This window comes from Herpailurus yagouaroundi, unplaced genomic scaffold (assembly GCF_014898765.1).
Source record: "Herpailurus yagouaroundi ecotype Mexico unplaced genomic scaffold, PumYag 161, whole genome shotgun sequence".
NCBI lineage: Eukaryota > Metazoa > Chordata > Mammalia > Carnivora > Felidae > Herpailurus > Herpailurus yagouaroundi.
Window position 1 is genome coordinate 13096532 of NW_024412402.1, and position 21604 is coordinate 13118135.

The 21604-nt window shown below is 41.3% G+C and overlaps 1 protein-coding gene across 1 annotated transcript; it reads left to right on the plus strand.

The window, feature by feature from the left end:
* The first annotated feature begins 9865 nt into the window (after positions 1–9865).
* On the plus strand, positions 9866–21178 carry SC5D (sterol-C5-desaturase). Its single transcript, XM_040483340.1, has 5 exons — positions 9866–9985; positions 15902–16119; positions 16923–17055; positions 19170–19270; positions 19620–21178. The coding sequence occupies exons 2-5, from the start codon at positions 15910–15912 to the stop codon at positions 20073–20075; spliced, it is 900 nt and encodes a 299-aa protein (XP_040339274.1). The 5' UTR covers positions 9866–9985; positions 15902–15909; the 3' UTR covers positions 20076–21178.
* The last annotated feature ends 426 nt before the right edge of the window (positions 21179–21604 follow it).

The following is a 21604-nucleotide window of genomic DNA, read 5'->3' on the forward strand; positions in this document are numbered from 1 at the left end:
GAGTGACCTAGAAGATAGTTGTTATGAGTTGGGTTGAATTCCACAAAAAGGAACGTTGGAGTCCTAGCTCCCAGTGTTTCCGGAGGTGATCTTATTTGGAAATAGAATTGTTACAGAAAGAATCAGTTAATGAAAATGAGGTCCTGCCGGAGTAGTGCGAACCCTTAATAACTGATGTCCTTACTAAGAACAGAATTTTGGATATACATACAGGGAGAACACCATGTAACTGACAGAGGCAGAGGTTGAGGTGAGGTCACTGCAAGCCAAGGCACTGAGGAAGGAACCTCAAATCAGGAAGAGGCAAGGAAGGATTCTTTCGTAAATTTTTCAGAGACAGCATGTCCCTGCTGGCACCTTGACTTTGGACTTTCAGCCTCCAGAGCCGTCAGACAATAAATTTCTGTTGTTTTAAGCCACCCAGATTGTGGCATTTTGTTATGGTAGCCCTAGAATGTAATAGGTACAGTATGCATTCGTGTCCTGTGTTTTACAGGGGAGGAATGAATCCCCAAAGTCACAAACTTTATGTGTAACAATGCTGGCATTGGACGCAAGCCTTCAAATTTATTGTTCTTGTCACTAACCTAGAGACCAGACTAAATTTGCTCTGGCATTCAAGGCCCATTGGTGATAAGTAGATTAAAAATATTTGCAAAAGTCCAGCTGTCATTGGATTAGTCATTTCCACGTTCTTTCCTTTCCCCAAATTTTATAAAGCAAAGAAATCTGGAAATAGTTTTCTCAGCATATAAGGTGACAGTAAATAAAACGCTAGCCTTTTCAAAAGACGGTTTTCATTCTGTTTCTGATTATTTGGTGACCTAGGTATCTGGATAAACTTCTTCACTAAAAAATTTCCACCCCTGGCTCCAGGGGACTACAGAAGCAAATAAATAAATTCAAATGTTGGTCCTGAGCAAAGGGAGGAAATCACAGACAAGAACTTAGAACTGAGGGGCGCCTGGCTGGTTCAGTTGGTGGAGCATGGGACTCTTGATCTCAAGGTTGTAGGTTTGAGCCCCACGTTGGATGTACACATTACTTAAAAATAAAATCTTAACAAAAACAACAAAACTTTAGGACTGAAAGCCAGCCCACAGGCCAAATTCTTATTGTGTTGGTAGTATTAAAAACCTCAAAGTGAGGGGCGCCTGGGTGGCGCAGTCGGTTAAGCGTCTGACTTCAGCCAGGTCACGATCTCGTGGTCCGTGAGTTCGAGCCCCGCGTCAGGCTCTGGGCTGACGGCTCAGAGCCTGGAGCCTGTTTCCGATTCTGTGTCTCCCTCTCTCTCTGCCCCTTCCCCGTTCATGCTCTGTCTCTCTCTGTCCCAAAAATAAATAAACGTTGAAAAAAAAATTTTTTTTTTTTAAAAATAAATAAATAAAAACCTCAAAGTGAGAATTTTAGAGTGATCTTGGATTAGTGGACTCCCAGGAAACCCAGCAGATGCAAATTAAATCCTCCCACGGAGAAATTCATCCCAAGCTTCAAAGGATGCCAACAAATAGAACCCAATCATCGGTGCATCCTTCTAGGTCTCATTTATGTAGAGGCCACTTTTAGGCAAGCAGGCTTGAGCGAAAGAATGTAGAAAGGGCCCGCCCACTGGGTACAGACAGGCCCATCAGGCGACTCACCTCAAAATATCCTTAGGCCCTAACTGACCAATGGGATACTTACAACCAAGCATAGTTACCAAAAAGGGAGAATTCCATACTTCGCCATACCTCCTCACCTTCCTTCCCTAAAAACAACCTCCTCCCACTACCTTGTTTCAGATAGCCTCTCTGCTGTCCTGCCCCCCCCGGACATATTCAATAAACCTTTCAATGAACTTTTATGGCCTTTGTTCTGCCCCAGGAGAATCCTTTCACCTCTTGCACCACCTGCTTCCACCTGATCGTTGCCCCACATCTGGGGCCCCATCTGATTGAGAGACACTCCATTTAGACAACACAGTTTATAAGACAATTCTCAACTTGGGTGTTTTTAAAAAAATTTTTTTTCCACGTTTTTATTTTATTTTTGGGACAGAGAGAGACAGAACACGAGTGAGGGAGGGGCAGAGAGAGAGGGAGACACAGAATCGGAAACAGGCTCCAGGCTCTGAGCCATCAGCCCAGAGCCCGACGCGGGGCTCGAACTCACGGACCGCGAGATCGTGACCTGGCTGAAGTCGGACGCTTAACCGACTGCGCCACCCAGGCGCCCCTACTTGGGTGTTTTTTAAATGTTTATTTATTTATTTAGAGAGAGAGACAGAGCGGGAGAGAGGGAATCCCAAGCAGGCTCTGTGCTGACAGCACAGAGGGCTCAATCCCAAGAACCGTGAAATCATGACCTGAGCCAAAATCAAGGGCCAGAGGCTCAAATGACTGAGCCACCCAGGCACCCCTCAACTTGAGCTTTCTAGGGCCATGTTCACATCCCAGAACATGCTGTGGTCTTTTATGCTGTCACCCACAGCACAAACAATTCCCTCCCCCTTCTTGTCCTACCTCTCACCTGACACTGGTGAGCTCCCATTTCTCCTTCAAGTCTCAGCTTGACCTGTGAAGCTGCATGGAGTTCCTTAGAGAAAGTCAATACCATCTCTGTGCACTCTTCTATTCCAGAACATACTTTTTATTTATAACTCAAACTTCCTCAGGCACCACGAGCCCACAGTTAGGAATGACAACACCTCAACATTAACAGTTCAAATGTCGCAGGACTGCTCCTTTACCCACTGTCTCTTCCTTTGTTATTTCCGGAAACTTATGGGTGTGCGTCATGGGTGCCTGTGAACGATCCCCTGTTCTTCTCTGCTATGGAGTCCATCTAAGGGAGTGCTAAAAAGAAACAACAGGCCCAAAGTGGAGTGTCACTTTTATGAAGCCCCACCAAGACTTCATACCGAACTGAACTGCAGTCTCGGCCTCCCCCAGGAGTGGAATTTTAAACCAATCAGCCTGGGACTTCCTGGTCAGCATTAGTGAGGTCATCTGTGAGGAGGTCAAGCAATGGAGGATCGTACTGCCTGAGAAACAGGAAACAAATGAATGAGCCCAGTGACCGACCCAGTTTTCTGACCTAAGAGAGTTTCTAGGCTGTGGGACAGGGACAGAACCATGATGGGGTCCAGTGGACTGCCCGAGTGAAGAGACAGAGTGAGGAGTGTGGAGAGGTTGTGTGCCCTCGGCCAAGTTATTTAAATTCTCTGTGCTTTCAGGGCACCTGGGTGGCTCAGCCGATTAAGCCGTCGGCTTGGATCAGGTCATCTCACAGTTCATGGGTTCGAGCCCCGCGTCGGGCTCTGTGCTGACAGCTCAGAGCCTGGAGCCTGCTTCGGATTCTGTCTCTCTCTCTCTCTCTGCCCCTCCCCTGGTCATGCTCTGTCTCTCTCTCTCTCTCTCTCAAAAATAAATGAAAGTTTAAAAAAAGAAAATTTTTTTTAATTCTCTGTGCTTTCAATTTCTTGGTCTATAAATTGTTCCAAAAAAATGCATTTACCTCAAAGGGTTGGTGTCAGCATTTTAACAAGATAATACAAAGAAAGGACTAAAATTGGTGGTTGACACTTGTTAAAGTGTTAGTTTTTATTATTATCCAACATATTTGGAATTGGTTGGTTAACTGAAAAAGCTTACTGAAGTGTGGAACCATAAAAAAGAAAGATAAATACACTGGAATAGGTTGCTTGTCTCTCAGTTATCTGCTTTCCCTTCTCTCAGAGTAATTAATGACAGCATCTAAAATACAACCTATGAGTCCCTGCCTCCCGGTATTCGTGTTGTGAAATCCACTCCCTTGAATGTGGACTGGGCCTATGACTTGCTTCTAACAAAAGAATATGGCAAAAGTGATAGAATATCACTTCTGAGATTAAGTTACAAAAAGATTCTGGCTTTCATCTTGCTCATTCTCTTGCTTTCTCCCCTTCCTCCTCTGTTCCAGCTTGCATGTTATGAGCTGCCCTCTGAAGAAGCCCACAGGACAAGCAATCATTTCCTCTGGCAATAGCCACCAAGGACTTGATGGCTGCCAATGGCCTTGTGAGTGAGCTTGGAAGTGGATCTTCTGAGGCTGCTGACAGCCAACAGAGTGAGCCCAGAAGCACTCCTCTCCAAATACAGCCTTGGCCAACACCTAGACTAAGCTGCATCCAGATTCCTGCTCCACAGAAACTGTGAAGTAAATGTTTCTTGCTTTAAGCCGTCACATTTTGGGGCGATTTGTTACAAAGCAATAGTTAACTGTTACAGTTACAGAAACTCTGATTTTAGCTGAACAAACAGACTTCCAGCCGATTTCTACCAGGCTGTTTCTCAGCCTCCCTAACAGTTAGATGTGGCCAGGTAACAGAGTTATAGCCAACAGAATGTGAGAGATGATGTATGGAATTTTCAGACCAAGGCTTTTAAAATGTGGCTATGCAGGTTCCATTGCCTTGCCCATTCCTCTAGATAAGACACAGAAAGTTATGAAAATAGCAGAACTACAAGATGGAAAAACCTGGATCCCTGAACCACCCTGTAGAGGAGGGCTACCCAGGGACCAGGATCATCCATTTGAACTATCTGTGAGTGATAAATAAATTTCTATTGTGTCGGAGTCATTATAATTTGGGGGTTTGTGGCCGCAGACAGCCATGCTAATTAACACTTTTATGTGAAAGAAAAGAAAAACTTTTCTCTGGAGTAAATCACTATTATTTTGGGTGTCTGTCACATGAAGCCTAACCTGTATCCTTATCAATATATATGCCTTAAGAATATTATTTTTTGGGAATGCAAGCTGGTGCGGCCACTCTGGAACACAGTATGGAGGTTCCTCAAAAAACTAAAAATAGAACTACGACCCAGCAATTGCACTAGTAGGCATTTATCCACGGGACACAGGTGTGCTGTTTCAAAGGGACACATGCACCCCCACGTTTATAGAAACACTATCAACAATAGCCAAAGTATGGAAAGAACCCAAATGTCCATCCATGGATGAATGGATAAAGAAGATGTGGTGTATGTATGTGTGTGTGTTTATTTATTTATTTATTTACACACACACACACACACACACACACACACACACACACACACACACAATGGAGTATTACTCGGCAATCAAAAAGAAGGAAATCTTACCATTTGCAACTACGTGGATGGAACTGGAGGGTATTATGTCAAGTGAAATCAGTCAGTCAGAGAGAGACAAAAATCCTATGACTTCACTCATATGAGGACTTTAAGAGACAAAACAGATGAACATAAGGGAAGGGAAACAAAAATATAAAAACAGGGAGGGGGACAAAACAGAAGAGACTCTTAAATATGGAGAACAAACTGAGGGTTATGGGAGGAATTGTGGGAGGGGGGATGGGCTAAATGGGTAAGGGGCACTAAGGAATCTACTCCTGAAATCATTGCTGCACTATATGCTAACTAATTTGGATGTAAATTTAAAAAATAAAATTAAAGAAAAAAAAACGAAACCTTGGAATTCTAACTTAGGAAAAAAAAGAATATTATTTTTACCTAGATATGTACTCCCTTGTCATTCTCCAAGGCCTTTCTCTTGAGTATGGTCCGTCTGATTGGAGTTCTTGCACAAACTATATGCCTAGTGCTTTGCATTTGACTTTCAGTTTCATCTTGTTCAAAGCAGAGACAAGTCAAAGACTCTTGCAAATCAAATCGAATGCAGAATCCTACCAGACCTGGGGCTTTAAAAAGTCTTTCTAGGGGGCTTGTTGGTGGCTCAGTCAGTTGAGCGTCTGACTCTTGGTTTCGGCTCGGGTCATGATCTCACATTTTGTGAGTTTGAGCCACGCATCGGGGCCTACGTGGGATTCTCTCTCTCTCCTTCCCTCTCTGCCCCTCCCCTACCATGGTTTCACTCTCTCTCAAAATAAGTGAAAAAACTTAGAAAAAAAAAAGTCTTTCTAGTTGCTCATAACCACTTTGCCTACACCCAATTCAATAGTTGTTTTTTTTTTTAAGTTTTAAGCAATTTATTTAAACATTTGTTAATGATGAGAGGGAGAAGAAATGATCATTGTGGACAAGATATAAAAACAGACATTTATACAATTAGTGTCTTTACATCTTAATTGCACAGTATTAAATTTTGAACATCTTTGCCTTTTGATGGAACTATCTTTGCAGTTAAAATGACCCACGTTGAAAAAATACAATCTAAAGCCTTACACAACACAAAAAGTAGAAAATAACATGAATAGCTATTTTTTATTAGCATTCACCTTTATCCCGTCTTTCCAAAGTATTCTTGGTTTTCTTTTTTACATTTTATTTATTTTTGATAGACAGAGACAGAGCACAAGTGGGGGAGGGGCAGAGAGAGCCGGAGACACAGAATCCGAAGCAGGCTCCAGGCTCCCGACACGGGGCTCAAACTTACAAACCGCGAGATCATGACCTGAGCTGAAGTCGGATGCTTAACCAACTGAGCCACCCAGGCACCCCGACCTTCTTGGTTTTCTTAGAAACAGTTCTTTTTCTTTGCAGACTCAAATTTTATCAATTTGTGTAATTTAGCTACATAATTATGAGTATGATGGAAATAGATTGGTAACAAACATAACCAACTCTTGCTAAGCATTCTTCTCAACTGGGGGACGCAGATACACAGGAGTGAACCAAAGTGAAGGTTACTAGCTGTGTAGTGCTTTCTTTAGTACTTCCCAGGGATCAGCTGCATATTTCAGAAAGAACATTAAAAACGTTAAGTGGACAGTGTTTAGGAAGAGCTTCTACTATATACAATGTGTACTTTTAGGGGAACAGAGACCATAGATTTCATCTACTTTTCAGAGGGAGCTCTGATCTCTAAAATATTAAGCACTATACTAAAAGTTAAAACCTAATCCATGGCACCAAGCTGAGGCCTAAACATCTTCTCTTCCTATATCTGATTTTGGATACTTGTGCATCTACCTGTTTCTTGAATACTCCTTTTCCTCTAAAAACTAAATTCATACAGGGGCACCTGGGTGGCTCAGTTGGTTAAGCATCCAACTCTTGGTTTCAGCTCAGGTCATGATCTCATGGCTCGTGAGGGCTCCGTGCTAACAGTGTGGAGCCTGCTTGGGATTCTCTCTCCCCCTTCTCTCTCTGCTCCTCCCTTGCTCGCTCTGTCTCTCTCAAAAAATTCTTTCTTTTTTTAAACTAAATGCATACAAATAGATGTTTGAGAGCCGGTGACCCTAACTGTTCAGCAAAAACATTCAGACCCTAGGGGAGCCTGGGTGGCTGAGTCGGTTAAGCATTCTACCTCTGATCTCGGATCAAGTCATGATCTCACAGTTCATGAGTTCAAGCCCTGCACGAGGCTCTGCACTGACAATGTGGAGCCTGCTTGGGCTTCTCTATCTCTCCTCTCTCTCTGCCCCACCCCACTTGCACGCTCTCGCTCTCTCTCTCTCTCTCGCTCTCTCTCAAAATAACTTAAAAAAAAAAGCCTTTCAGACTCTGAATCTCAGTTCAGAATCTTCCAACTAAATGGGGCCCCCTAACTCTGCTGTGGTCAAATGTTCCCCACACAGAGAGACTCTGACCATGCTGTCTAAAGGAATAGCCCTCATCAATTCTGATCCTTTCACCCTTTGGTTTTCTTTGTAGCACTTATGACTGTCTGTTTTACTATCCAGTACATATTCAATGAAAAAATTCAAACTATTCAGGATATTATTTTTGACATTTGTTTATAATTTCAATATCAGATTTCCCAGTCTTTCACGATAGTCTGTTATTTTTTTTTTTTAATGTGAAATTACTTAAGTGAAGGAGAAAAATATTCTGGACTAAACAAACCACACAAGGAGCCTACAGCAGCTGCAAATTTGGAAACTTTGTACTAGGTCGATGCCTTTTAAATCTGTATCAATACAAGGAAATCTCACTAAAATGAAGCTGAGAGGTCAGCAGCCGGTGCTTTCACACCCTAGCACTCCTAGTCCATTGCGGACACAACAGGAAGAGCCTACCTTGCAAGTCCATTTACTTTTGCTATTACTTGACTACCCCAGTAGGAGAAAGGTTTTCCTCTGCCCAGGCAACAGCTCAGCCAATGAAAACCACCATGCTTCCAACTCCCAGTGCATTCCGATGGAGTTCCAATTTATAAAAGCCGTCCCCCGTTCCCCTTTTCCTCTATAAACAGGCAATCCTTTCTTTCGCTCTGTGGATTTGCCTGTGATTTTCCCATCGCTTGCTTGTCCCCCAGTGTAATTCTCGGCTATTCTCAAACAAACCCCCCCTTTTTTTGTTTGCTGGCAAAATAACTAGCTGTTCATTTTTAAGGTTAACAAGCTGCATGTTTATGTTCCCCAGAAACGAAACCAAAAAAATCTTAATTTCAAAAATTAAAAGATGAAATGAGAACAATAACAAAAGAAACAAAGAAGAGATGCGATTTAGAAAGTAGGAGGCGGGGCGCCCAGGTGGCTCAGTTGGTTGGTTAAGCATTTGCCTTGGGCTCAGGTCATGATTCCCCGGTGCGTGAGTTGGAGCCCCACATCCGGGTCTCTGCTGTCAGCGCAGAGCCTGCTTTGGATCCTCTGTGCCCCTCTCAGCCCCTGCCCCACTCTCTCTTAAAAATAAATAAATAAACTAAAAAAAAAAAAGTAGCAGGCAATTGCACAAATCATTATGTTGTATACCTGAAACAAACATACTGTTATCAAGTCATTATGTTGCACACCTGCAGCTAAGATACTGTTACAGCTAATTAAAAAAGAAAATAGGAGACAAGCCACAGATATTTAAAGCAGTATTCACACAACAGGTGTTTATGATCGGAGTTTAATAATTTCTCCCCTTACATTGTTGCACTTCTGACGGTCCTATAAGGAAACAGAAATGATTTCCCAAACTTTGTCATCTCCTACTTTCCAGCATTTTTTTTTCTATGTATCCCCCTGGAGGGAGCAAAACTGAAGGCCAGATTTTCTCCTGACTGGTCAAATTCATTAGAGCAGTGGTTCTCTACCAAACATTAGACTCACTCACGGTTTATTAAAAGATTCCTGCCCGCCCTCTCCCCGCCCCGGGGGAGATTCTGATCCAGTAAGTCTGAAATTTGTATTTCCCCCACATTTGTATTTCCAAGAAACTCCCTGATGATGCTGACACTGCCGGTTGGACTGTGGGAAGCACTACACTGAGGCGCGCAGGAAATTTACAAGGGTGACCACCGCAATTTACGTCTAGAAAAGCAAACTTCGCAAAAAAAAAATTAAAAAAAAAAAAGTCAATCCAACAAACAAAAAGCCCGACACACTCCCAGACAACAGCAAAGCTCTAGGAAGCCACACATATTCCCGTTCAGTCTGCACAGATTTGCTTTATCGGTTCTATGAAAAGCTTCGTGTCAGTTAAAACACCTACCTAAACTGGTTCAGCCAAACTCCCGCCATTCAATGCTATATAAAAGGGCAGGCTCCCCGCCAAGAAATATCAGCAATCGTCTTACGGATAATCGAGCCTCCTTCACCTGGGTCGAAAAATGCACCCCCCCCCCCCCCCCTCCCCGACCCGACATTCACCTCAAAGGAAATATCTATTTCCCTCAACGTAGAGCATCGGTTTTAGGGATGTTTCCATTAATACAGGAAACCTGATGCGGGCAGCATCTGAGCTACACACGTCAGTGACAGTGAAAAAAGACAAAACCAAAACCTGAAACTCCACCCGCCGCCGCTACGGTACCTGAACCACGGTCCCGCCCTCTCTTCCACTGGGAGGACGAAGGGGGCAGGGCCGAGTGCGCGGCGCCCACGTGACCGCCGAGCGCCGCGCGCAGCCAAGTCGCGCGATCTGCCGTCATATCAGCTTATGCCGCCGGCCCCTGATTGGCTGGCGGCTTCGGCCGCTAGGAGCGTGGGTCTGGCTACGCCCCTCCCTGCCAGGCCCGCTGGCTGAACGCCGTTGGGTTCACTTTGGCCCAAGGCAACCTGCGACGTCGGCGGCGGTGGAACCTTCGGAAGGTAGGGATGCCAGCAGGGCAGGCGGCGGCGGCGGCGGCGGAATACCTCCGGAGAGGGATGGGCGCGGAGAGGAAGGGAAGTGGAGGGAGAGAAATCCGCAGGATGGGTCCCAGGTGGGGAAGTTGGGAGCGCGCCAGACGCCTTTTTCACGACCGGCTGCGGGGTGTCAGGCTCCGGGCGGGCGCTGGGGCTCCAGCGGTGCCCCACGGCAGGGATTGGCAGGCAGCCGGGCATCCTGACAGCGTGCGCAGGCCGTGAGGCGTCGAGTGCGGGCGCAGGGGGCGCTCACTGGCGCTCGCTGGCGGGGATGGGGAGAGGGGCGACCGGAGACCTGCGGTGTCTGGGGGCTGTAGCCTGGCCCGAGGACGTTTCGGGGCGCCGAGGAGGCCAGCACATGAAAGCAACACACACGGCGAGGGACGTCAGGAAAACGACAAGTTGGCTACTGCGGATCGCTCATCCCAGGGAAGTCTGTCTAGTGAACGCTAATGCTTTGCTTTGAGACAGACTTCCCTATGTTTTGGAGGGATTTTTCCCTTTTTTGTTTTTTAAAGGGGCAAAGAAATTAGGCTGTGACCTCCTGACAATTGCAGTGCAAACCCCAGTTACTGCAACGTAATTAGGATGGAGGGACAACAGTCCGCGGTTTGTAAAGACTAAAAAAAAAAGGGAAGGGAAATAATGTATCAAGTTAGCGTCGAAAAAGGAAGAAGTCCTGTCTCTTGGCATCCCTGTGTTATAGCAGAATAAATTTGGAGGTGGTGTAGATAGATAAAGTTCCAAATGTCAGTACGTAAAGTTTCCAAACTGGAAAGCTTGCGGTAGGCAGATATTTTTTAACCAAAACCTTCCAGCAGGTTACCTGTCTTTATATCACCGTTGGTGCGTGCGTGCGTATTTAGGTTTCTAATGATAAGCATCTAAAAAATAATAAGTACATGATCCTTGATCACTTACAGAATGCTTTCCCATTCATTATGTAATGTAATTAGCATGGAATACTCAGAATGCCGCATCCGTATGAGTACAACTTGAGAGATAATATAATGTAGAAGCTGGGAGAACAGACTCTAGACTATACATCCCAGTTGTTACTTGTTACTTAAGTTATTTAAACACTCCTGCCCTCAGTTTCCCTTTCTCTAAAGTGAAGGTTACAGAATTATCTACCTCCTCGGATTGTGATAATTAAGCCAAGTGATACAGAAAAAATGTTTTTAAATAATACCTGATTCTCAACAAATGTTAGCCGTTACTGTCTATACTTTTAAAATAAAGCAAAAGTAAGAGTAGACTCCGATATTCTAAGCCTAATTGTGTTTTATTAAAAACTGTGTTTTATTTTTATAAAGTTTCTTTGTTTCTGTAAATGTAAAATAGTACCAGCTTTGTTTCAGTCATGGGTAGTTAACTTAGGGTCTGTGAAGACCCTGACTTCAGTGGGGTATAAACCCCTTAAAATCGTATGCAGAATTATGTGAATTTGTAGTCACTGAGAATTGTAAACATTAAGGAGCTGAAGAGTTGAGATAGTGATGAAGAGGCAGTGGAACTTGGTGCGAGTTTAAGAAGTTTGACTTTGTGGGGTGCCTGGGTGGCCCAGTCAGTTGAGCGTCCAGCTCTTGATTTGGGCTCAGGTCATGATCTCACAGTTCGTGGGTTTGAGCCCTGTATCAGGTTCTGCACTGCCATTGCGGAGCGGCCTCCCCTACTCCCGGTTGCTCTTTCTCTCTAAACAACTAAACATTTAAAAAAAAAAAAAAAGAAAAAAGAAAAAAAAAATAGAACTTGGACTTTGCAGCCAGACTGCCATGTGTTTGAGTTCCAGCTCCAGCATTTGTTACTTGATGATCCCAAGCAGGTTACTAGTATTTCCTGTGCCCAGCTTCTTGATCCATAAGATAATACTAGTACCTAACTCATGGGGTTTCTTGAAAGGGTTAAATGAGCTAATATTTACACTGCCTAGTGTACAGTAAATATTGATACTAGATATTATCAGTTATTTTTCAAAGAAAAACCAAATGACCTCTTTCTCCCTTAGGTTAAAGTAATTTTGACTCAGCTTTGGCTCCTGTAGCAGCAGTAATAATAGCTCCTGTTTCTTGAATAACTTCTCTGTGTCAGTGCCGAAAGACTAGAAACTTAGTGCCTAAACCTTAAGAACAATTCTATAATGAAGATACGTTATCTCATTTTACAGATGTGGGTTTGAATATAAACTTCCAAGTTGAACTGCAATTTTGAGATTATATTGTTACTGATTTCAAAAGATTTCTTTGTTAGATGTCAGAAAGTATGGCAACGTATTTAGGAATACTTAATTTCTACATTCAACAAATAAAATTAATTGAAGCCAAAATTCTAAACACACTTAAAATAGGTTTCATTTCACAGTATCTAAACTGCCTCCCTTTCCGGCACTGGTTTGTCGTTGCAGCAATTATGCACAGGGAATGTACAAATGAACACAACTAGCATGGTCCTCAGATAAAAGCAAAACTGAAGTTAGGGACTGAGATCTTGTGAAAGTTATTACTCACGTCTGATATTGAAGGTTGATTAAAGTGGATTTCTGGTTACCGTTTGAATTGTTTTTGGCTGCACTGTACTTACTGTATTGTCTTAGGGCTATGGGACTCTATAGGTAACATGTAGATTAGTCTGGAAACTCTTAACCAACCTTTAGTGGTGTCACAATATCTAGTTGCTGGGTTGTTTTTAAATGTTTATGTTTCCTGGTATGACTTAGTGTACTTCCTTTGCTACATTATTTCCCTTAGCAGTCTCTACTCCTTATGGCTTCAGCTTCAACCAGTACAAGCTCGCTGTTGAACTTCCGATTCATATTTGCATGTAATCTACTGCTTTATGTCTAAGAAGAAGCATAGAGTTAAAGCTTATTAGTCTGTGCTAATTAGATTTAAGACCCAAACTGACTCCATCATTCCTTACACGCCCTGCGTGTCCCAAATATATATATTTGTCCCTGTGGCACCAAATATAACAGCTCTCCCAGAGTTCCCTCTTTTGATTATGATGACATCATCATCCACATGAGCCAGCTTAAATCTCATAGTCATCCTGCATTTCTCCCTCTTTCATATTCCAGTATTTAATTGGTTGTCACGCCCTGTGGGTTTTATGGGTTTTTTTGGTTTTGTTTGTTTGTTTAAATCAAGAGTCAGATGCTTAACCAGCTGAGCCACCCAGGCATCCCAAGCCCTGTGGGTTTTTTACTTGCTCAATCTCTGATGAATATGTGTGTTCTTAGAGCTGAGCTAGTCTATCACAGAAGCAACCAAATTAGTCTATCTCTGGCTCTGGCTCTTGCTTTTTTTCTCATCAATACTCATATTCCTAATGGAATGGTTTCTATGAAGTACGGGTGTAATTATAATCTCTTCCCTGCTCAGAGACCTTTTGGTATCTCCCCGTCGTGTATGAGGGAAAGTTCGATTCCCTAGCAGGGCAACAGAGCCCTTCCCAGTCTGACACCACTTTCCTTTTATAAGGTTTATCCTCAAACATTTTTTTCCCCTCTGTTTTACCCGTCACACTGTTTGGCACCCACCAGGGACACCCATTAAGTCACGAATGTAGCATGACTTTTTTCCATGCCTTTGCAAGTTGTTATTTTTATTTGAAATGCCTCTCTCTAAACTTTTCTTTCTGATAATGTCCTTTAACGCCTGAATCAGATGTGTGTATACCTTTGTTATAGCACTTGCATTGATGTAATTATTTCTAAAATTACCTTATCTTGAAGATGGATTTTGACTGTATCTTTTCAATCTTTATAGGCTCATTATCTAGTGTAGAGCTTGATGCTTAATTGTTATTTGAATGAATTAACAGTGTATGATGAAGGATATATGTCAATATCTGGCATTTGGCATTAGTTAACTAAAACTAAGCACCGGGGTGGCTTGGTCAGTTAAGCATCCGACTCTTGATTTCAGCTCAGGTCATGATCTCCCAGTTCGAGCCCCGCATCAGGCTCTGTGCCAACAATGCGGAGCCTGCTGGGGATTCTCTCTCTCCCTCTCTCTCTGACCCTCCCCTGCTTGCTCTCTGTATCTCTCTCAAAATAAATAAAAATAAACTTTAAAAAAAAAAAACTTTCCATGCCAAAGTGAGAAAAAAATGTTTGCGACGCCTATCACAGAAAAGGAGCTAAACACTCTTAATAAATAAGAACTTCTAGAATTTGATTTTAAGAAACTGACAACTCAGTGGGAAAATGGGCAAGGGATAAAGACATTACTTCACAGAAAAAAATATAAATTATTCTAAATATGTGGAGTCATGCTCAACCTCACTCATAATAAGAAAAAGGTAAATATACACGGAGATATCGTTTTTGTTGCTATCAGATTAGCAAACATCTTAAAGTTCGATGATACTGTCTGTTAAGGTTGTAGAGATATAGGCACTGTGGCCTTGCAAAGTGGTACAGTTCCTGTGCAGAGCAATTGGGCAGTGTCTACCAGAGTGACCAATGCAGTTCAACTCTGTCCTAGCTTTTCTGCTTGTAGAAATTTACACAAAGTAGGGTTAATCGTTGCAGCATTGTTTTAAATCACCTAAGATTAGAATCTATCCAAATCCTTGTACATGAGTTAAACAGCAGCGAAGTCACACAAAGGAAACATATGTCCATAGTCCCTTAGCCACACTTTCAAAGTCCGAAAAGCCCTGAAAAACCAGAAGTTTTTTTGTTTTTTAAAGGTGGGCACTCAAACTCATTTGGTGGCAAGGGCTTACTCCCACTGACTGAGGTGCCCATTTTGTGTTGGTGCACCTGTCAGGTACCCCCACCCCTTGCAATTTGCTGGGACTGTTTTTGTTACTTTTGGTTTAATTGCATATGGCAACATTAAAAACAAAACAAGAGGTAATGAAAGTCCATATGAATAACAGAATGAATGGAAGCACCTGTCATTGGTAATAGCACAGAACACGGAGTTATATATTGTAGGAACTTGTGCGTCGTGTGTCTGTGAGGCCTCCTGCTGAAGAAGACGGTGTGGGCACTACCACCATGTGACTTAAAGACTAGAAGAACAGATTGCCAAAGTTTTACACTGGTGGTGAGGACCAAGAGAGAACTAACGAAAACCAGGAAACCACCGCCCAGGACAGAAAACAAAGATCCTAACCATGTTCCGATTAAGTGGATTTGACAACAAGAACATAAATAAATGCCACCGGTTGCTTCGTTGATCTTGAAACAAGCTGGAATATATCAGGAAGAACTACTACTGAAGAAGAATGTTAGGGGCGCCTGGGTGGCGCAGTCGGTTAAGCGTCCGACTTCAGCCAGGTCACGATCTCGCGGTCCGTGAGTTCGAGCCCCGCGTCGGGCTCTGGGCTGATGGCTCAGAGCCTGGAGCCTGTTTCCGATTCTGTGTCTCCCTCTCTCTCTGCCCCTCGCCCGTTCATGCTCTGTCTCTCTCTGTCCCAAAAATAAATAAACGTTGGAAAAAAAAAATTTTTTTTTAAAAAGAATGTCAGTATTAAGAAGAGAGGAATCAAGTTTAGGGAGCAGGGTAATGAAAAATATCTGAAAGTATGGTGAAAATTACTCTGCCGGTCAGGAAACAGCTACAGCTAACCCTGGTGAATTGGCTAAGGTAATACCCGATGGAAACGTGAGTGCTGAATACATTTGCAGTGGTGGCGGAATATTGTGGTAACATATTGTTAAATTGCTCTGCACAGGAACTGTATCACTTTGCAAGGCCATAGCAATGTAGGGTAGTGCCTGTTGCCCTACAACCTTACTGGCAGAGAATGTCCTCAAACTTCAGGATATTCGTTAAGCAGGAACTTCATATATAGTTTTTCTAAAAATGTTTCGCATTAAAAAATATCAACATGGGTAAATAATTGTTGCACATGCTTATCCTTCAGGGACTAAGATGGATCTTGTACTCAGTGCTGCAGATTATTATTTTTTTACGCCGTACATCTACCCAGCCTCGTGGCCCGAGGACGACATCTTCCGACAAACTATTAGTCTCCTAATTGTAACAAATCTTGGCGCTTATATCCTTTATTTCTTCTTTGCAACACTGAGCTATTATTTTGTCTTTGATCATTCATTAATGAAGCATCCACAGTTTTTAAAGGTAAGTGATTTTCTTACCTACTTTTTAACTGTTTTTACCGTAAAAATAATACGTATTTGTGTGTGAGATTTTCAGGTTAAACTGGTTATAACCATTAAGAAAAATTTCTGCAACCAGCATTAGATGGGTTAGATAGTTTTGGTAGGGCTAATCCCCTCTCTTAATGGAAACAAATAAATGAACCCAACTTCTTTTTTTTTTCTTTTTTAATTATAAGCCTCGTGTCTTGCTAGATATATAGAATTTCTTTGCTAACAGTGATGAATAAATAAATGCACACATTTGTGTATTTGCTTTAATGTTTGACTTTTACAAACTGAAGTATGTTTTTACTATGTGTGTGTATATATATATCTTTATATATATATATCTTTATATATATATATCTTTTGACACGATAGGAGATTGTAAATTTATTTACAGTCATTTTCTATTTCAGTTATTTATATTTATCAGTTCCCCCAAGGACTAAAAAAAGAAAAAAATCAAGAGAGGTTTGGGGATGGAAGTTATTTATGAAAGAAAGGATCATTTTATAAATAGACGTGTAGAATGCGGATTTTGTGAGAAAAAGAGTAAGATCAAGAATTCAAGGTACTTAGCGTATTTGCTTTTTAAAAAAGAAGTGTCTTTCTTACACATGCATTCCCACGTATTAACATTTTAACAGAAACAGTTTAGCAGTAAGCTCCTTCACATAAAAGAGATTGAAAAATCTATTCCAAGACAATTTCATCAATTTCATGCTGGTTTTGTTTAACATAGACTTTGTGGTTTTTAAGTATTGGAAATTTCGTTTTCAGAATCAAGTCTATAGAGAGATTACGTTTACTGTGCAGTCATTGCCGTGGATTAGTATTCCCACTGTTGCATTGTTCCTGCTAGAGTTGAGAGGTTACAGCAAATTATATGATGACATAGGAGAGTTTCCAAGTGGTAAGTAAATAATATGAACATGAGGCACAGAGTGGTTTCTCTCAAGAACCAAATCTGCCTCTCTTTCTTCTTTTAAAATAATTACAGATTGTTTGTGGGTTTTTTTTTTTTCAGTTAAAAATTTTTTATGTTGGTTAAATTTTTTTTAATGTTTATTTATTTTGAGAAAAAGAGACAGAGTGCAAGCAGGGGAGGGGCAGAGAGAGGGGGAGACACAGAATCCGAAGCAGGCTCCAGGCTCTGAGCTGTCAGCACAGAGCCCGATGTGGGCTCAATCCCATGACCCCGGGATGATGATCTGAGCCAAAATCAAGAGCTGGACGCTCAACCACCTGAGCCCCCCAGGCTCCCCATTTAATTGTTTTTAATGCTTTGTTTTTATGCATTCATGTCTTGCCACACAATGCACATTTCCTAATCTATCAATTTTAAAGCTGGTTGTGGATGGAATTATGCTTAGGGGAAGATGGATAGATCAGAGATAGAGCTTTGCATTCATTTACTATTCTCTTTATTGAATTCAGACTCCCTCAAAAGCTCAAATAGTACATAATTATAGGAAAGCAGAAAATACAGATTTTAAATCCACTGTCCTGCTACCTAGAAACTACCTCTTTTGACATACATCCTCCAGTTTTCTATGCATGTATACTTCATCATTTATGCTACAAAAATGAAACCCTACTACACGTACTGGTTTGGACTTTGCTTTTTTTTCTTAGTAGTGTATATATATATATGGCCATCTTTTCATTCAGTAAATATTGACCTTATATAGTGTATGAGTTACAGTATCACATTATGTAGATATCAATAGTTTATTTAAATGATCCCTGATTTTAGGCCTTTAGAGTATTCCTTTTTTTCTCTTTTTTTTTTTTTTTTAACGTTTATTTACTTTTGAGACAGAGAGAGACAAAGCATGAACCGGGGAGGGGCAGAGAGAGAGGGAGACACAGAATCGGAAACAGGCTCCAGGCTCTGAGCTGTCTGCACAGAGCCCGACGCGGGGCTCGAACTGACGGACCGCGAGATCATGACCTGAGCCGAAGTCGGACGCTTAACCGACCAAGCCACCCAGGCGCCCCTCCTTTTTTTCTCTTGTAGCCAGTCCTGCAGTGACTAAATTTTTGTGAAATTCTGAAATTATTTAATGAAGAGACATTTCTGGTGTCTAGTATTAGAAAGCGAGAATAGTAGTTAACATTTATTGAGTGTTAATACGTACCAGCTACTTCTAAGCTTTCCACACGTATCAATCCATTTTATTCTATATCGGTTCTACGACATAGGTCCCGTTATTACGTTCCTCTTATAGGTGAGTAAATTAATGTACAGAGAGTGTCAGTAACTTGCCCATTCAGCAAATAAGTGGTCATTCAGCAAATAAGTGGTCTATCTGGGACTGGCCCTCAGGCTCGCTTGCACCCGCACAGCTGCTGTCCAAGTAAGAGGTTAGATATTTAAAAGAAGGAACAAGAATTATACAGTAGGGCGATGAATTGACTAGGCCTTGAAAAGTGGATAGGACTCTGAGTAAATATAAAAGGAGAAAGTGCATTCTAGATACATGGAACAGAATGAGTAAAGGTACAGAGGTGAGACTTTCAAGATGTTGGGAGGACAGTGAGTAAACTAGCCTGGTTAGTACAGGAATGGAACAGGCAGGAAAGATCAGAAAAAGTTGGGTTGTGGAGGAAATGCTAGGTTTTAGGTATTTAGCGGGAAATAAAGTTCTAAGCGGGAAAATAGTATGTAAAGATATGTTTTATGAGGATTAAGATGAAGGAAAAATAAACAGTGTTATTTATGCCCAGAGATTTAAATAAGAAAGATGCCTTAAGCATATGTTTTTTTTTGTCTCATAAATGTCTTCATAATTTAATATTTGAGGTGGGGGCACTTTAAGGTTTTATGAGAGGCAAATGAGAAAATGAGCAGATACCAGAGAGATTAGGAAGATTAATTTATAATGTATTGAATTAGCCAAAACAGTTGATAGTGTTAGGTCTAGGATCATATTTGGTCCACTGAGATGGACAAGTCAAGTACAAAGTAAATCCTGATCCTGGAAGCCGGATCTTGGTTCTGATCTATCGTGTTGTCTCTTCTAGGCTGGTTTCGGCTCATTGTTAGTATACTGTCCTTCCTCTTTTTCACTGACATGCTGATCTACTGGATTCACAGAGGCCTTCATCATAGGCTTGTGTATAAGGTAGAGTGATATTTAGGGGAAAGAGAAAAACTATATCCATTTCAGCAGTGTATGGTTACAAATTCTGTTTTCTGTTTCCCAGAATTTCCTGTAACTTACTAAATACCTAAGTAGCCACAGCATGACAGATACCAGGTTCACTTTGTTTGTGTTCTTTATGGGTCTGGAGGGGCTATGTTAAAATGTTACTGTTTCAGGTAAAGGAGGGCATTTTATAACATGAGTGATTTTGCTGAATTTATAGAGATTTTTTAGTTAGGTCATTGGAAATGACATGCTCATGACATGGGCATGGAAAGCTAAGTTGAAAAGTGAAGGTGGTTATTAACTGTGTTCTTTCCTTCCGTAGCGCATACACAAACCTCATCATCTCTGGAAGATTCCTACTCCATTTGCAAGTCATGCTTTTCACCCCGTGGATGGCTTCCTTCAGAGTCTACCTTACCATATATACCCTTTTATCTTTCCACTACACAAGGTGGTTTACTTAGGCTTGTACATCCTGGTCAATATCTGGACGATTTCCATTCATGATGGTGATTTCCGTGTTCCCCACATTTTAAGGCCATTTATTAATGGCTCAGCCCATCATACAGACCACCACATGTTCTTTGACTATAACTATGGACAGTATTTCACCTTGTGGGATAGAATTGGAGGCTCATTCAAAAATCCTTCCTCCTTCGAAGGGAAGGGACCACTTAGTTACGTGAAGAAGATGACAGAAGAAAAATGGAACAGCCACGCAGAAAACGGTTGTAAAAATGGAAAATTATTCAGTGGAGAGCTTACAAAGACTGAGTAGTAGATTTTTGCCCTGTTATTGAATATGACAGAATATTTTTAGTTAAGGAAAAATAATCTACATGCATACAACCAAGAGACATAGCAAGTAAATGGTATTTGAAAGTCCACGTTGTGGGTTCTGCTCATCATGATGGTAGGTCAAGGAAAGATGCTGTCTGTGAACACCAAGATTTTCAACCTCGTGCTTACAATACTAAGCGTTGGGCAAGTTATGTCTTTCTAGCCAGCGTATCTATAATTCGTGTAGCGTCAGTGGTTTTTGTAAGGATAGAGAATAAATTATCGAGGGGACTAGGTTATGTCCTTTTGCCTTAATCCACCCATACTGATTAAGAAAAATATGTTATGCTTGATCATACCAACACTAAGCATCATAACAAAGAAATACTAATAGGAATAGGGTTCCTTATTTCAGGAATGGTTAAGTCTTCAGTGTTGGTATGGTAATGACTACCCATAGTGTTTGTTCAAGTGGAAACATCAGTGTGAAAAAAAACTCTGATAAAACATTAGCAGCCAAGTAAATGACCTAATTAATAGCAGGTATAAGAAGATTATCATCTTCCTACATGTAGGAAGCTTCTCTGTAGACATTGTCAAATAATTGCATTTTACTGATGAAAACATAAACTAGAATTTTTAAGAAAATGTTCATACTACCATGATTTAATCCAAACCTGGGACTATTTTAAGATTTTGATGGTTATTGTTTTAAACCATTGTTTAATAAGTATTATGTGAACCTGAGTATATTTAGAAAGGGAAATTTGATGCCCAAGTAATATATTTGACATTACTGCTTTTTTAATTAAAAGGATGCACTGCACTTTTGATATGTTTCAAAGTTACAATCCTGTAATTTCCTATGAAAGGAAGTAATTGCCAAAAATTTAGGCCTATCACTGAAGATTAGCTTTGAAATCTTATTTTCTCTCCTCTCCCTTCACTTTCCCCCACATTCTGTGCAAGAAGATTTAACAAATACTTTCGTAAAGAAATGTTGTGTGTTGTAACAAATATGTTGGAAAAACATGATTTGGAAAGGCATTCTATAAGCTATTTATGTAAAATCAATAAAAGTTGATTATCACTATTATTAAACTGTATCAGTTAAATATTGTAACCGCACAAAGTATTCTTTGTACAAATTTTGTGTCAACTTGAAACCACAGACATGATGTGGATTGTTGAAACTTTTAAATGTTCCCAAATGCTCCGAGTCAAGAGAGAAAGAAGGGGGTAGCACATTCTTTTTATATTCACATTCTTACTAGACGTGAGTGTTTTAGCAAGAGACCCGTCATAAAACGTAATGCTTGGTGTCCTGAAGAAAGTATTTTTTTCTGAGTTACTGTTGACAGGGTCCTGCTATTTAAACATACTAGCGTGCCAGTTGGTGTTTTGTAACTGACAAATGCAGACAAGTGATGGTCACTAACCCCCCTGGCTCCAGTGCTCCACTTGGACCCCCCCAAAATTAGGAAATTAAGCAAACTTTGTTTCCTCTGATAATGACGGCTAATATTC